The sequence below is a fragment of the Haemorhous mexicanus genome, chromosome 6 (assembly GCF_027477595.1).
Source record: "Haemorhous mexicanus isolate bHaeMex1 chromosome 6, bHaeMex1.pri, whole genome shotgun sequence".
In the NCBI taxonomy this organism is placed as follows: domain Eukaryota; kingdom Metazoa; phylum Chordata; class Aves; order Passeriformes; family Fringillidae; genus Haemorhous; species Haemorhous mexicanus.
Genome location: NC_082346.1, coordinates 65,597,960 through 65,614,975, shown reverse-complemented (window position 1 = coordinate 65,614,975; position 17,016 = coordinate 65,597,960). Strand labels below are relative to the sequence as shown.

The following is a 17,016-nucleotide window of genomic DNA, read 5'->3' as shown; positions in this document are numbered from 1 at the left end:
TTCGGCAAAGCTTTGGGGAGTGACGGCGAGGAGCCCAGCAGCGGCTCCTGCCATCGCCGAGCCCCGCGTTTCCCGGCTGGAACGGGAATTGCCGGAGTTCCGCGCTCCCGGGACAGGGGTGGGGCTCTGCGGCCCCGGCGCAGCGCGGCCCCCGGCCCTTGGAGCCTCTGCCCGGGCTCCGGTGCCCGATCCTTGCCCAGCCCCGCCGCCGCAGCCTCTGCTGCCACCGGCTGGAAAAGGACGGGATCGGTATTCCCGCCCCTCCGGGCGGCGGCTGGGACAGGGAGAAATCCAGCCCTGGAACGGGAGCTGTCCTGGGCAGCCGGGTCAGCCACGGCCCCGCTCCGGTGAGACCCCACCTGCAGAGCTGCCCCAGCCCTGGAGAGAGTCCAGAGAAACCCATGGAGCTGCCCCAGGGCTGGAGCCAGGCTGGGAGAGCTGGGAATGTTCCCCTGGAGAGGAGAAGGCTCCAGGCAGAGCTCAGAGCCCCTGGCAGGGCCTGAAGGGCTCCAGGAGAGCTGGAGAGGGACTGGGGACAAGGGATGGAGGGACAGGAGCCAGGGAATGGCTCCCAGTGCCAGAGGGCAGGGATGGATGGGAGATTGGGAACTGGGAATTCCTGGCTGGGCTGGAATTGCCAGAGCAGCTGGGGCTGCCCCTGGATCCCTGGCAGTGCCCAAGGCCAGGCTGGACACTGGGACACCCTGGAACAGGGGGAGGTGTCCCTGCTGTGGCAGGGGTGGCACTGGGTGGGGTTTAAAGATCCCTTCCCACCCAAAGCACTCCATGATTCCAAACCAAGTGGATGAAGCCTTGCAGGCACCATTCCAAGCTGGACAGCTCCTGGATTCTGCTGCCCCCACAACAACTCTGAGTAATCTGTGAGTAAAAAAACCTTCTCCTTATTTATTACATTAAGGAAATGTAAAAATTCAAGCTGTCCCTAGAGTAAATTAAAAAGCAATTTCAGTTCCTTCTGGACTGGTGCTAAATTTATTATACAACCATATCCCAAAAGATATTTTAGCTTAAAATGAATCAAAACTTGGCAGTCATTGGTATTTATGTACATTTCTGCTTCCCAGGAGAAGCAGGACACGGAGGGGAGGAGCCTGGACAAGGAAATGCTACTTTGTACACATGGAAAAGCCAAGCATTGGCAGCAGGGTGGGAATGGAGTTAAAACACATAAAACCACGGCAGGGCAGCTTTTCTAAACTGAAATAATTCCTGCATTCCCTCCCAGAGGGGCAGCAGAACCCCTGCACTCTGAACAGCAAGTGCTGAACAAGACATCCACAGAGTCCATCAGATGGAAAAGTAGGAGGGGCTGAACAAGACATCCACAGAGTCCATCAGATGGAAAAGTAGGAATCCTGCTCCTCACTGGATGAGTTTGGAGTCTCAGCCGTGAAGAGCTTCCCCACCATTGGGGCTGGGGTCACTCCTGCAATAAAACCAGAGATCACCAGGGGATGTGCCAGTGGGAAATGGGGCTGAGAAGGTTCAGAGAGCAAAAGGCTGATGGGACACAGCTCATGGTGATGGAGAAGGAAGGGAAGGAGCTGGAAATGAGGAGGAGCAGCCAGGGATACTCACTCTTGGTTCTGCAGGAAGCCGGTGTCTCGAGCACAGCTCTGGCCTGAGGGAGGGAGGGAAGGAAAGAGGCTCAGCCAGGGCTGGCAGCAGCTCAGGGTCCCCATTTCCCACAACTCCCACAAGTGCTTTCCCTGAACCACAGGCACAAGCTGCTCCCAGGGCCACAGGGTTTTATGGAAAAGCCAAAGGAGCCGCAGAGCCTGGGAGAGCAGAAGAATTGATACCTAAATTCAGGGACACAAGGCTGACTTATGGTCACTACTGGGAGTTGGGCTGGGTGATCCTTGTGGGGCCCTTATGGGTACCTCAGGGTATCCTGTGGTTTTTGTTCCTTCTCCCACTGTTCAGAGGAATTTAACAAGAACCTAAAGAGCACGGAATCCCAAAGCAATTCCAAATCCTGACTAAAAGCAATGGAGTTAATCCTGACAATGAAGAGCTCCCTTCTCACAAAGGAACTTCTCTCCAGAGCAGCAGATACCAAACCCAGGGAGGGTTCCCATTTTCCATCCTGAGCACACAGGGGGCTGTGACCCCAGGATTGTGTCTCCTCTGGCCAAGCTGTGCCTGGCTCAGGTGGCAGTGGGCAGAGTCCAAGGAAAGCAGCATTACCGACTTCTTCTTGAGCTTGTCCCAGGTGCCTCTGCTGCCCTGGGTGTTCTTCTGCATGCGGAACACGTGCCGGTCGTAGTCATTCCTGGGCACAAGGGAGCAGGGCTCAGCAGGGCTGCAGTGCTGCCTGGAACCCTCTGCATGCAGCCAGGGCGCCCACACAGCTCCAGCTCCCACAGGGAATGAGCAGGGCTGGGTCCCAGTGCAGGGATCACACCAAGCCTCATCCCCTTCCCAGGCCCAGCCCATGTGACAAAACCCCACTGGCTCCAGGTTCCCCGATGGTTCTGGTTGTCTGAGCAGAGCCCCAAGCCCTGGGTCAACAGGGCAGGACTGAAGGCTCTGCTGAGGCTGAAGCCCAAGCCAGGGCCATTCCCAGGGCTGGGAGCAGCAGCTGCCCACAGGGAGCTGAGCAGCTCCAGCAGCACACGGGGCTGCAGGGAGAGCTTTTCCCAGGCAAAGCAAGGCTGCAGGAGTGGCTGGAAGTGAGCTGCTGTCCCAGCTCCAAAGCCACCTTTCTCAGAGACAAAAAGAGATCTTGGGCAATGCCAAGGCTTGCAGAGAGCTGGTGGAAGAGCTCCTCCTACCTGTTGATGGGGACCAGCATTCCCGGGCTGATGTGCTCACACTGTGGGGTTTTCACAGGGGGAAAGAGGCCTGAGGAGGGGGTGAGCGGGAGCTCGGAGAGGGCGAAATCCTCGGTGTCCCCGTCCTGGCTCCCTCGCAGTGCTGGCAGCTGTAGAGCCACCTCAGAGCTGTCAGTCACCTGAGCCTGGTGCCTCTCTCCCCCTCTCACCAGTCCCTCCACTCCTCCCTGCCCTGTCCCTGCTGAGGCACAGCCCCAGTCCCGTGCCCAGAACTGGACACGACCCTGCACCTCCAGCTTGCTCCGAGTGCCCCTCCAGATCCTGCCCAGCACTAGGCCAAGGGGCTTTGGTGCTGCCACACCCTCAAGAAGTCACTTCTGGTTACGATCCCAAGCTCCCAAGCTGCCCAGGACTGCTCAAGGACGATTACTCAGGTGGTGCTGTCACCATGCAGAGGCTCCTACTAGCCTGTCAACTGCCACCAGCCAAGGGCTGCTACAGCACGTGAAGGAAAGAAACCTCTTCCCACAGATGCCCAGAATTGTACTGGTGGAACTGGAGCAGCCCCCAGCACACCCAGCAGGAGAGCAGTCCCACAGGAGCTGTTGTCCCAGGTTTACCTGGACCCTCCTCTTCTGGAGGGGTGTTGCAGTGAAGACGTCGTCGTGGTTGTCCTTGGGCAGGTGCTCCAGGAACTCCCTCATCTGCTGCTTCCGTTTGAGGGTGCCCACCTTGGCAGTGATCACTGGCTCCTTCTTATCTGCAGGATCTAAACAGGAATTGTCTCAGACAGCAGCTATGGGGTTAAAATTCACTGCCTGCAGTCGGTGCCACAGCCCAGTCCATCCTCTGGTGAAATCTCTTACAGCTCCTTTAGGATCCTTTTGAGTTCTCACACAATTTTTGTTTTCCAAAGCAGTTTCCCCACTCCATCTTCAGGGGAGGGTCACTGCAGAGCCTCCCAGAGCCACTGCAGGGTCACACATCAGTTGATTGGGACTGTGACAGAAGTGTGCTCACACGTGCCTTGCAGAGAGCAAACCCACAGCTGTGTCCCCGTGCCAGGAGGCAGCAAGGCTCAAAGGCTCTGCTCCTCAGGGACACTGTCACTGAAGCCAGGCTCAGGAATGCTCAGCTCAGCTTGTATCCATGGCAAACCTTAATCCAATCCAGCCCCAAATGAAGCTGCAGTGGGGGATGGCAAACACCAGAGAATGGGACCAGACTGCCCTTGGGCACCCGAGGACCCAAATCCCATCTGGACAGAGCTCTGCAAGGAGCTTGTGACCTGCTGGGCCTCCAGGAGCCTCTCAGGATGTCAAAAGCTCTTTCCCTGAGGGGTGAAGGCCAGAGAAAGATTCTTTCCTTTCTCTTCTTGTCACCTCAGTCATTCATGACATCCTCCAACCTGCACACCAAAAGGTGACCTGGCTCACTGCCACACCCTGACGTGCTCCTGTGGATTTATCCCCCGGGAGCAGAATTGGTGAGGCTGGAAAAGCCCTCCCAGCCCATCCAGTCCAACCCTTCCTCAGCACTGCCCAATGTCCCCAAGTGCCACATGCCCAGGGCTTTTAAATCCCCCCAGGGATGGGCACTCCAACCCTCCCTGGGCAGTGCCCAGGCCTGAGCCCCCTTTCCATGGGGAAATTCCTGCTGTGCCCACCCTGAGCTCCCCTGGCCCAGCCTGAGGCCGTTCCCTCTGCTCCTGTCCCTGTTCCCTGGAGCACAGCCCGACCCCCCCGGCTGTCCCCTCCTGTCAGGAGCTGTGCAGAGCCACAAGGGCCCCCTGAGCCTCCTCTGCTCCAGGCTGAGCCCCTTCCCAGCTCCCTCAGGAATTCTCCAGCCCCTTCCCTGGACACGCTCCAGCCCTCAGTGTCTGAATCAGAATCATTTACCACCCCGACAACACCCAGACAGAAGATGCTGGTACCTTTCTTCTCAGGTTTTCCCGACGTGGTTTTCCTGGGCTGCTGTTTGGAGCCTTTCCCCTGCTGCTCCTCCAGGTACTTCCCCTGGCACTCCTGGGCCGAGCGGGACCCCACGGCCATGGCCACCTCCTGCCAGAAGCTGCTCCTGTGCTTGGGGAACGCCGCGATGGCCCTGTGGGGACAGCAGGGCCACAGGGTCACCAGGCAGGGCACCCGTGGGGCACAGCCCCAGGACCTGCCATGCACTGAGGCAAGCTGGCTCTGGCCTCTTGCTGTCCCCCCTGGATCCCTGGCAGTGCCCAAGCCAGGCTGGACACTGGGGCTGGAGCAGCCTGGCACAGTGGGAGCTGTCCCTGCCATGGCAGGGCTGGCACTGCAGGATTTAAGGTCCCTCCAACCCAAACCATCCTGTGATCCTGTGGTGGCTTTTCTTCAGAACAGGCAAATTTATTTAAACACCTTCAACTGACAAGATAAATTTCCTGCTCACTTGTGCAGGTCCCCTCAGACCTGAGCTATTGCTCATCTATAAGAGCTAAACCCAAACTTGGCCACTTTATACTCAGTGTCTATTAAATATTGCCCAGGGGTTTAAGTAATTGGATGATGGATTAATTAACACCCTTGCAGTTAACCTGCTCACAAAACCACACCATGTTTAACCTGTTACTGCAATCTGGAGAGGGAACCTGCTCCCTCTCACTGTATTATACTGATGTTTCATTTGTGAAGAAAAGCAATAGGGAATAATAATTCTAATTATTATTAGGGAATAACAGGGAATAAAAATAGGGAATTGAATGGGAATATTTCTAATAGGGAATTAAAACACAAAGGAAACCTGGGAAATCATGAATCTGCAGCCCCCCAATCCAGACCATTCAACCCTTCCTGAGGGACTTTTCCTCTGAACACAAGATGAGCCCTTACTTGTGAAGCTTCTGTAATTCCTTCTCGGACCAACCATCGCCTGCCCTTGAAAAAAGCTCCAGAGATTTCTGTGCCTTTGTGTCTCTGGGTTTCGCTGAAGGCCTGGCACTGTTGGAGAGTCCATGGTTTGTTTTTATCTGGGGTGCTCTGGCAGTGCTGCCCTCGCTGTGAATTGCCTCCCTCTCGCTCTCGGTGTCGGAACGGAGCCTGTACCTGCGAGGGTTGGTTCTGCCCCGTGCCCTCCTGGCCTGAGCAGGCAGAAGGGAAGCACTGGACTCAGAGGATGTTTTCCCTTCAGAAGGGGGCTCAGACTCCTCACTGGACTCGGGCCCACTCAGCCTCACCAGCACATTCCGGGAGGGCTTTGCTGTCCTTTGGCCACAGGACTTGTTTTCATCATCCCAGGAACCTCTGGAGCCAGAGCAAGGTTTCCAGTTTTGAGACTCTGGTTTAAATACAGATTTCTTTTTCCTCCTGATCAGCAGTGGGGTGTCCTCACTGGACTGCTCCTCCTCATCCTCTGAGGGCTCCCGGGTGGGGAGGATCCTCTCCTTTCCTGGGAGGTGCCGCTTGGCTGACCTGAGGGAGTTCCTGTAGCCCTGCTCGTACATGCTCAGCTCTCCAGAGCCTGCTGCTCTCTCTGCTGCCCCCGGGGCTCTGCTGCCGTGTTTGTTCAGCACCTTGGTCCTCGAGGAAGCCTCCCTGGCAGGGCGCTGGGATGATTTCGTTTCTGTGCCCCTGGTCGCAGGCTCATTTTCCTCCTTGTCTGAAAGGACGTGCCTGTCCTTCCTGCTGCTGGCAGACCTGGGCTCCCCTCTGCCAGTGGCTCCTCTCTTGCTGCTTTTCCCTGGAAAAGAGGGAGCCAGAGCCCGTCAGGGGGGGGCAGGGTGGGTCCTGCTGTGCTTGCAGCACAGGCGTCTGCACCCCCTCCAGAGCTTTACCTGCCAAACTACACACTCAGAGCTGCTCTCAAGGGCTCTCCGAAACTCTACTGACTGAGCAGGCACATCCCCAAAGCTCTGCTCTGCTCCAGAGAGCTTTTCTGCAGGAAAGATTGCAGCTGCTTTAAGAGAGAAACTTCTGCTTTATATTGCACATTCTTCTCAGGCTTCTATCACTATCCAAATTCTACTAAAACCAAATTTTTATTAAAACTCTGGGATTAGATTTTTTTGCCAACATTTCATTTCTTCCATCTACGTTAAAAAGCAAAGCCAGGCCTCCAGGCCACTGGATTGGTGAACTCTAAAAAGTCCAAATGCCTTCATTTCAATTTCCAGAATGAAATCCCTGTGTTCCCGTTATGTAATTAACAAAGTGATTTACAAACATAGTTCTTGTTTGGAGCTGGGAAACTCCACGTGAATGCTACTCTGATGATTCTTCAGAGAAAAAGCAGTTGATCATTAAAATATTTGAATAACTTTGCATTAACAGACCCAACCCCACTGCTCCAGCACCCATCACAATTCCACTGATTCCATCAATAACTTGAAAATAGAAAAAAGATTTGGTTTTACCTTTACTTTGGCTTTTTGGCATTTCCTCTGTTGTCTTCATGTCTTCCTTTGGTTTATTCTTAGAGATGAGACTGGTCTTTCTTTTGGCTTTTTCACTACTAGACATCTTCAAAATAAAACAATTGACTCTAAAACTAATTTAATCTCCTTTTCTCCAGGCTGAGCCCCTTTCCCAGCTCCCTCAGCAGCTCCTGGGGCTCCAGCCCCTTCCCAGCTCTGTTCCCTTCCCTGGAAATGCTCCAAACCCTCAGAGTCTCTCTTGCAGTGAAAGGCCCAGAACTGACCCCAGGATGTGAGGTGGGACCTCACCAAATTCCCATCTGATTCAATCATATTTCAAAACACCCCCAATTTTTTCCCCAGAAAGAATTCCCCATTATGTCAGATTTAGAGACCACAATTATCTGCTAGTATGGACATACAACTATTTTTTGATGTGTTTTCTAATATTTTGATCACGTTCCCAAGATCTCCTTTCTCTTCAGGTGCCTCTAAGAGCTGTTCTGTTCTGTTCCCCACCTGGCCAAGTTTAATGATTCTATGTAAGTCACTCTTAAGAGGGTCTTACCAGGCTCAGATAATCCACCCATCCATTTTGTATGGTGACATTCAGCTCCTGATCCACAAACTCCCTCTGCCCACACCAGTAGTTCAGGGGGGGTTTGACGAGGCGCCCGCTGCGAGTGTAGACCACGCTGGGGTCATTCCTGGAGGTGTGATTTGGTGTTATGACTGCAAGGGAAAAAAAGCCCAAAGAAAGAAGAGTTTAGTCCCAAACTTTGCGTGGAAAATTCAGTTTAGCAGATTTCACAAGCAGAGGAACAATGCTGTGTCTAAACAGGACTACAAGGGAAATGTACAATGTAGCCAAAGTTGTTCTTTTCAAAGCATTGTGATAGAAATAAAAGGACTGTAAGAAGCTTCCCAAGTTATAAAACTTACTGTGGTGAACTTTTCACTTTGACTTTGTTTAGAAGGTTATAAATACTGTGAAAATTGTTTGAGGGAAAACAATAAAGAAAAGTAGTCACACAGAACAGCTGCTCATTGAGACAAGTGAGAGTGAAAAATAAATGGGAGTGATGAGAGAAAAGCATAAAAGCTTTTGCAGTGGTAGCAAGAAAACCTGATTCCAGCAATAACAAACAGCACAGTGGGGTTTGGGAAAGGCCCATTGCACAAAGACCCCAGAAAAAGTTAGAAGTTAAATCTGAGTTAAACCCCAGAGCTGCCAGGGCCTGTGGCAAGGCAGGGACTGCACTCGAAGGCTGAGCCAAACCAGGGGGCTCTTACAGCTTTACAGCCATTTCCTGGAAACACAACCAGCACAACAAACCTTTCCACAGCCCACTCCAGCCACCCCCAGGTGTCTTTTCCAAAGGAAAGGATTGTTAAATACTCACAGATGTTCTCACGATTCTCTGGTGATACCTCATAGGTGGAGTTCCTCAGTGCAGGTTTCTTTGCTTTGCTCACTGAGCCTCCTGCAGCTTCCAACACATCAGTTCCCCCCAGGGAGTCACTCTCCTCATTTTCCTCCCCACCACTCACTTGAACTCGTTCTTTCCTGATGGTTTGGAGTTTGAGACAAGAAATAACAGCCACTGAGGAAGCTGTTCTTTAACACACAGCAAAGACTTGAAGCCCTGGTGGGCAGGAGCCCAGCACAGCAGAGAGGCTTCATGCCCACATCTAAAACATTTCACACTCCTCTGGTGTAACACCCTCAACAAGAAAAGTCTCAATGAACACCTAGAACACTGCAGTGTTAGAGAATCTCCACAGAAGTTACCTCCTCCTTTCCTCCAGAAACTCCTCCACATACTCCTTCCACCTTCTGGAGAAGCCGAACGTGAATTTCTTGATGAAGCGGTAGGGGAAGCCTGGGGGAGCACAGGGGACATGAGCAGAGGCTCAGCAGGGCTGGCACTCCCTCCGGGGACACCAGGGCCCCCCAGAGCCTGTTAAACCCAAAGAGCAGAGGAACTGACCCACACAGTTCCACCCAGCACACTCCAGTCACTCTTAGCTCTAGGAAACCTCTGCAGCACTAGAGCCACTCTGCTCACAAGCCTTTTGCTGCTACTTTTCCTTCTCAGAATATTAAAATAGAAATCAATATAAGTTCTTAGCAAAGAAAGTAAAAAAATCTTCAAGTCAGAGAGCAGCCAGAGCAGGTATTGACCAGCAGGGACCAAAGTGCTGCAAGTGAGAAGGAAACACTGAAGTCACAGACACTTCCTTGGGCCTGAAAGAGCCAACAGTGAAGGTGTGTTGGGTAAAAAATGGTGCAACACACCTGGGGCACACCTGTGTCAGGGGAAGTAATGTTGAGGGAATGGCTGGAGCTGGAAGTGGGACTCAGGCTGGTTATCAGGGAAAGGCTCTTCCCCCAGAGGGTGCTGGCACTGCCCAGGCTCCCCAGGGAATGGGCACGGCCCAGAGGCTGCAGAGCTCCAGGAGCCTTTGGCCAGGGCTCTCTGGGCAGGGACAGGAGGTTGGGATGATGATCCTGGGGGTCCCTTCCAGCTCAGGATATTCCACAATTCCAACTATTTATTCCACTCATGCCACAGAGTATCTTTGTGTCCTCAGAGCTGCCTGTGAGCACAGACAAGCAGCTCATTCCCAGCCAATGTGCCAGAGGAGCACACAGAGCAAGCAGAAGAGAACAAATCCTGTATTTGCATCTGCATGGACACCCCATTTCCTTACAAATCCCACGTGCTCCAAGCCAAGCTGACACCGTTTGTAATTTGTAAGGCACTCAGAATCAGCAGCTCACCTTCCCTCCTCATGGCAGCGGAGTCAATCTTGCCCTGCAGCAGGTAGACAGCTCCCGAGGAGGTCTGCACCTGGTTGTGAGCGACGCGCTCCGTGATGGCACTGCTGTGCCACAGCAGCTGCCTCATGTCCCTGGCAAAAGGCACAGCAGAAATCACTCCCAGAAAGGATTCCAGTCTGCAGTGCTGGCACTCCATGAGGGAGGGGTGGGGATCCCTGTCTTCTGAGGGATTCAGGAGCTGGCAGGATATGCTCTGGGCTCAGTTTTCCTCTCTTAGCCTGGAACTGAGACAGCTCTGCCTCGCCTGACCCTGGGGCAGGGGACAAACTGAACATCTCACTGCTGCAGGTGTCACTCATGGGACAGCAGCCCAGCTGGGATGGGGCTTGGAGCAGCCTGGGACAGTGGGAGGTGTCCCTGCCCTTGGCAGGGATGGGGCTGGATAGGCTTTAAGGTCCCCCCAACCCAAACTGTCCAGAGCTATTTGATATTTATTTCTCTGACCCTTTCAGATTATCTCTGCACCGGACTCTGAAATGAGCTCCCCAGAAGTTCCCTGGATGCTGGCTCCCCCTCTCTAGCCCACACAAAGGAATTGTCTCTTCCTTGATAAAGCAGTCTAAGCTCTGCACCATTACCTCATGTTTGGTGTCCATGGTTTACTTTACATTTAAATAATAAACTGGTTCTTACTTCCTTTTCCCTTCCACGCAGATTGCCCTGTTTCCAGCCAGCACTTTGATCCTCCAGCTGCTCAGGGTGATGTTCTTCTTTTGCAGAAAAAAGAATATAAATAATTTAGAAATATTTATTAGCCAGCACTCCTCAGTGATCAGATGCAATAACAAAAATAACTCTTTCAACATCTTCTAAGCTACAAATCTGGAATATTAGAGGATATCTGATCCTCAGCTCAATCCTGAAGGTGACTTGGTTTAATTCAGGAAAAACAGCAAACACTCTTGCCCATGGTGAGGGAGAAGAGAACAAGTCCCCTGCAATGCCAGATTTCCCCAGGGAACAAGGGAAGCCTTGGGCAGGTGTGCTTGTGCCAGGCTCCCAGGGAACCCCAAGGACTCTCCCAGGATTTCTTCAGAAAGGGAGGGACGCTGCAGGCTGCACACTGCTCTCCCAGGAAAAGATTTTGCTCCAGTTAAACTGAGCAGGAGTCTGGATGTTCCATAGGAAAGCCAAGCCCTTCCCCTCTCCACCAGCAGGGCACGTTCCTGGATGGATTCATGCCCAGCTGGGAAAGGTCTCTCCTCCCTGCATCTGAGCAGGCAGCCAGGAGCTGGCAGGGCCATGATCACACCATGGCTTGTACACACTAACCAAAAGTGCTTCTTTTACACAAAAAACCCCAAACCCTGAACATCTGTCATCTTGGAGTATGGAAAATAAAGAACCCTTTGCATGGGAAAATTTACTGCTAAAATCTGAAGGAGTAACAGTTTATTCTTCTCTCAGTGTTCCTGGCTTTTGACAAGAAAAAGAATAACTTCAAGCTATCAGCCCAGAGGAACTGCTCATTTTCCCTCAAGGATTATTTTCTCTCACCTCTTTGAGTGCTTTGCCAGCAGGTTGATCAGCAGGAGGTTCATCCAAAGGGACCTTGGGGTCTTCTGCCCGCTTCTGCTTCCTTGGAATTTGGACTGGAGAGGAGAGCAGGATGCTACAGAAGGGCTGGGAGGGGTTTTCACGATTAGTCTCTCGTGCCTTTTCCACTGCTGGAGCAGCTGGTCTTTTGCTGGGCTGCAGCTCTCTCCTGTCTTCATGAAGCTCTGGACGTTTTGCTTCTGCATTTCCCCACCTTCCTTTTACCTGATCCCCATTTTCCCAAGGGATGGATTTCACTTGCAGAGGAGAAGCCTCTGTTCTCTGAGACATTTCTCCATCAGCATCTACTTCGACAGACTCCACCAGGAAAACATCCACATCATCTTTATCAGAGTCCACCTCCCCTGCAGGCTCATTCCCTGGCTGCTCAGCACAAGCAGCCTGGACTGAAGGATTCTCTGCAGTTCTGGAAGGAGGAATATTCTGCTGGGTTTGGGTTGAAGGTGGTATAGCTGCCCATTTAAAGGGAAAAAGAAAGGAATAACAAATTAGGGCTATTTAAGCATGGGAACAGGCTGCCCGGGGGTGGGGGAGACCCATGCCAGGAGGGATTTAAAGCCCTGTGGGTGGGGCACGTGGGGACACGGGGCACTGCTGGGGGAACAGCTGGACTTGATGGCCTCAGAGGCTTTCCCAGGCTCAGCAATGCCAAGGTTCTCTGACTGGAGGAGTCTGTGCTCTCCAGAGCAGCCCCAGTACCTTGGTGCTGCAGCTGCCACTTGACCCGCAGGAAGAACTTCTGGGGGGTTTCCAGCACGGGAGGCTCTGCTGGGGGCACTTCCAGGGGCTCCATCCTGGGGGCCAGAGGCAAAACTGGCTCTGGAAGAGAACCAGACAAACAAACCCCAAACCCCTCTTTTGATTTGAGGAAGAAAAACATTTTCATGGGGGGTGGGGAGGTGAAATATGATTTTTTAATATGCTTTTTATTAAAAAAAAACAAAAAACAAAAAAAACACAGAATCCCAGAATGGTTTGGGTTGGAAGGGACCTTAAATCCCATCCAGTGCCACCCCTGCCATGGCAGAGACATCTCCCAGTGTCCAACCTGGCCTTGGGCACTGCCAGGGATCCAGGGGCAGCCCCAGCTGCTCTGGGCACCTGTGCCAGGGCCTGCCCTCCCTCATTGTAAAAAAGGGTCACATCCAGCTTGGTGTCACCTGCAAACCTGCTGAGGGTGCACTGGATCTCACCATGGCATGGATAAAAATATTAAAGAGAAAAGCCAGCAGGAGGAGCCCAGGAGAATGCCCCAGTGGGATTTCAAACCCCAAGCAAGGTTCCATGAACCTTTCCCTTCCCTGCACAGACTATAATGAACAGCTACAGCAATTTGGTTTGATTTTTTTAGTTACAAGGTGGTTTTGAAGGTGTTGCACAGGTCAAGCCCACTCATGAACACAGCAGAGGGAACAATTAGTGCCAGAGCGAGGCAGAGGAGGAGGGAACCAAAAGGAGGGAATCCTCTATGATACAGAGCAGGGAAGACACATCAGCACTGCTACAGACACATTTCAGCACTAAGAAACCCTCACCATCCAACTTTTTTAAATCCCAGCATCTGGGGAGCAAGCAGTGCTGGTGCCAGTGTTTTTTACACCCACCAAGGGGCTCTGGCTCCTTTTCCCTGAAGGAGCCATGAGTGGGACACAGAGGGAAAATGTTCACACCTGAGACAGCTCTCCTGGAGAAGCTGTGGAACAATCATTGCTTCCCAAGTGTGCCCAGGCTCAGGTCTGATGGGTGTTGGTGTCAAGGGGCTTTGTGCCTCCATGGGCTTCCAAGGAAAAAGGATTAAGGCAATGGGCAGCAGCATTGAGAGCTCTTTCCTTTCAAGAGGTGACTCTAGTGTGCTCCAAAATAATAAAAACCGTTTGGGAAAAGGAACTATTATTAATTCCTGTCATCTGGGATAGTGGACTGGCGTAAAGAATTAAAAGGTTTAGGAGAGTGTGAAAATCAGGGATGTCACTTACTGCAGCACAAGATGCCTGCGAGTTCTATGGACTAAACTCAGGTTTACATCTTTGTGCTTTTTGTTCCAGTATTCTGAAGGCAAACACACCGTTCTCACGGAGGCATCGAGGGCTCGTAGAACTCACCTGGTCTCGCCCGGGCCATGCCGGGGCAGTGCTGCCGGGCCGCGGGGCTCAGGATCACGTCGGTGGGGACCCTGCCCTGCTGCTCCGCCCGCGCTTTCATCCGCTGGAAGATCTTGGCCGGCGACTCCTGCCCGGGCGGCTCCACAACGCGGCGCTTCGGCGGCCGCTCGGCGACGGGGCCAGGCCGGCAGTGGGGGCCAGGCCCGGCCCGGCAGTCGGGGCCAGCCCAGCGCTCCGGCCCCGCCAGCTGCGGGCCCGACGCGCGGCTGTCCGCGGCCGCGCCGCTGCCCTGGCCTGGCAGGAGCTGCTTCAGCGGGGTGAGCGTCCCCGAGGGAATGCTGCTGAGGGACACCGAGCGGAGCGGCGGCTCTCCCCAGGCGGAGCGGCGGCTGGGGGTCGCGATGATGTCGCAGATTCGCCCCCGGCGCTCCCGGGCGGGTCCCGGTCCCCTCATGGCTGCAGATCGGCCCCGCCGCTCCGGCGGCGCTCGCGGGCCGGCCGCGCTCCCCTCACGGCGTCCCGCGCGCAGATTCGAGCGCAGCCGCCGCGCCCGCCGATTGGCGGAAGGCAGCGCAACCGCGGGCCGAGACCATCTCGCGCAGGTGCGAGGGGTGTTAAGAGATAAAGCCATTCCCGGAGCGCGATGAGGCAGGCGCGGCAGGCCCGGGCTGTGCCTGAGCCCCCCTCTCTTCGGCACGGTGGTTCGGTCCGCCCGTGGGCGGGCTCCGCGGCCGTTGGCGCTGACGCGGAGCGGGGCCGGGCCGGGGCTGAGGCGGGGCCGGGGCTGAGGCGGGGCCGGGGCTGAGGCGGGGCCGGGGCGGGCGGAACTCACAAAAAGCCCCGGGAGCGTCAGGGGTGTCGCCGGGACGTGCTGTGGCCTTTTCGGCCTGCGGGAGCCGCCCGAGCCGCAGAGGGGATGGAGCGGGTCCGGGCGGAGGCGCAGCCCGGCTGCCCCAGCCCCGAGCGCGGCCGGACGGGCTCCAAGGTGAATAACGGGAGGTGCGAGGGGCCGGAGCGGCGTCCTGGCCCCAGTGAATGTGCTGGGCTGTCAAAAACCCCATCAATGCACGCTATTAATTTATAAGTAGTAGATTTAATTAGCGTGCTGGAGGCCTGGCAGGCTCTGGTGTGTCCCGGCTGGAAGATTCTGTAGTAGGGGTTCATAGTTCAAGTGGCAAACAAGGGAAGTTACTTGAATAATGCATAAAAAATAGAGGATAAATGGGAATCCCAGGTGTACCCAGCACCTGGTTCTCTCTGCTGACAAGCAGCCGCAGTGGGATCAGGTGTGTCTGGTCCTAAATTAGTCCCAGCAGGTGGGGTAGAAACTCCGCTCTGAGTAAGAAATTACTTCAGCGTGCCCCTGTTATTAATAAACAGCTGTGTTAAAAACCAAGGTGTTATTTTGGGGTCCTGTTTGCTACTGTGCATCAGCCCTAAAAAACCCTCACCATCCAGCTTTTTTACAGTAATGTTACTGTAAAATGTTACAGTAATGTTCCTGTTTTCATTACTCTTGTACAGTAATGTTACTGCTTTTCATTACTCTTGTTACAGTGATGAAAGACTTGGGGTTCATTACAGGAGGTGCATGTGCTAATGAGCAGGTAGGGAGCTGTGCCTGCTGCTCCCCAGAGAGCTCAGGAGAAGGAGCCCCAGGGATGGAGTGTCAGGATCAGAGGCAGGTGAGTGCCAGGGGAGGGGACCATGAAAACTCAAGGGATCTCTGCATTTCCCCTCCTGCCATCTGCCCCTGGCCTTGGCTCCTTGCTGGTCCTGCTGGAGCCTCCCAGGGAAGAACAGGGCTGGCAGATCTGTGGGTGGAATAGGGAAGGAGACCATGGAAAAGTTACAGCAGGGATAACAAGCTGTGTTTAGGTGTTACATCATTTAAAGGTCTGATTGTGGTTTCTGATGCACTGACTTCATACAGGTGGCATGGCTTCATTTGGTTCATTTGTCCTTACAAAGCCTAAAAAAACCCATTCAATCCATAATTTTTCCTTATATTTAATGATATCTTAGTGCTCCCATAGTTTCCTAATTCCTTATCTACTCAGCTTTTTGCCTAAATTATCAAAAGCAAAGAAAATTCATTTTGCTCCAGTTGCTTGCAGAAGCCATCATTGTGCTTCCTTCTAGGAACAAAAAAGAATCCACAGGAAGTCAAGTGAGGAGAAATTCCTTCTTTCAGGAAGAAATGTGTGTGTGAGATTTGTGGGTGTAATTTGGGTGGCTGTGGAATTCCTACAAGTTTTGTTAGAATTCCTAAGCTTGGTCAGCAGGGCTGAGCAGGTCCCCTCTTGTTTGTGTCACCAGATGTCAGTGGAGCTTCCCAAATGGAATCCCAGAATGGTTGGGGTTGGAAGGGACCTTAAATCCCATCCCATCCCACCCCTGCCATGGCAGGGACCCCTCCCAGTGTCCAGCCTGGCCTTGGGCACTGCCAGGGATCCAGGGGCACTGCCAGGGATCCAGGGGCAGCTGCTCTGGCAATCCCAGCCCAGCCAGGAATTCCCAATTCCCAATCTCCCATCTAAATGTCCCCTCTGGCAGAAATACTCTATTGTTTTGGGTTATTTTTATAAATAGCATTTCTTGAATAATTTTTAAGCTTGTTTGCTGTTTGTTCCACAAAGGAAGAGAATCAGGTCTGTTATCCAGTGAAGAAAGACTCATTCAGACCAAGGAGGAAAGGCTGTTGAGGATGAAAGAGTTAATTTGATTTTTGTTTGGGTGCTTCTGGGGCAGAGCAGCTGCACCTGGAGACAATAAATGCAAATTTATCTCAAGGCCTCTAAGTGACTTCTCAGCCTCATCAGCTGTGTGTGCTGTGGGTTTAAAAGGAGAAAAGTGGATTTTACTGGGATTTATCCATGTGGATCTCAGCAGTGCCCAGAAAGGACCTAAAGCTGGGGGTCCTGCTTCTCTTTGGGAAGGTGGCTGATGCCAATCAAAACTTCATGGAAAAATAAGAATTAATCATGGTGCAAGGATGATGATTGCATTGTAAAGAGTTTTCCAAGCTCCCTTCCAGTCCTCTGCCTCTTTAGTTCCCAGTGGAGGTTCAACCCTGAGATTTCCTGCCTTGGGTGGATCAGCTGCAGAAATTCAACCCCAAAAGTCTGTGGTGTGCATTGTACAGCCCAGACACCTCAGTGAGATCTGTAATGGGGTTAAACTGGGGAAAAACCCCAAACCCATCTTGCCTGCTGTTTTTCTGGGGTTTTTCATGGAAGTATTTAAGGTTTTCCCCTTTTTTTGGGAGGTTCCTTTGACAAGTCTTGTCAATTAATCCATCCTGTAAATTACATATGTTAAGTGTAGAGGTAT

The 17,016-nt window shown here is 53.1% G+C and overlaps 1 protein-coding gene across 4 annotated transcripts; it reads right to left on the bottom strand.

Moving 5' to 3' along the window:
- Positions 1-974: 974 nt before the first annotated feature.
- On the bottom strand, positions 975-14,373 carry MIS18BP1 (MIS18 binding protein 1). Of its 4 annotated transcripts, none has more exons than XM_059850729.1 (16): positions 13,684-14,371; positions 12,281-12,400; positions 11,522-12,033; positions 10,658-10,734; positions 9,965-10,095; positions 8,972-9,062; positions 8,583-8,746; positions 7,748-7,911; positions 7,180-7,285; positions 5,660-6,506; positions 4,732-4,901; positions 3,419-3,567; positions 2,799-2,947; positions 2,212-2,296; positions 1,600-1,642; positions 975-1,447 (listed from the first exon to the last, which is right to left on the bottom strand). In XM_059850729.1, the coding sequence occupies exons 1-16, from the start codon at positions 14,312-14,314 to the stop codon at positions 1,356-1,358; spliced, it is 3,531 nt and encodes a 1,176-aa protein (XP_059706712.1). In that variant the 5' UTR covers positions 14,315-14,371; the 3' UTR covers positions 975-1,355. The 4 variants fall into 4 exon arrangements, 3 of the variants coding, with proteins under 3 accessions (XP_059706712.1, XP_059706713.1, XP_059706715.1); XM_059850730.1 differs by having other exon boundaries at positions 10,658-10,731; XM_059850732.1 differs by lacking the exon at positions 12,281-12,400.
- Between the last annotated feature and the right edge of the window lie 2,643 nt (positions 14,374-17,016).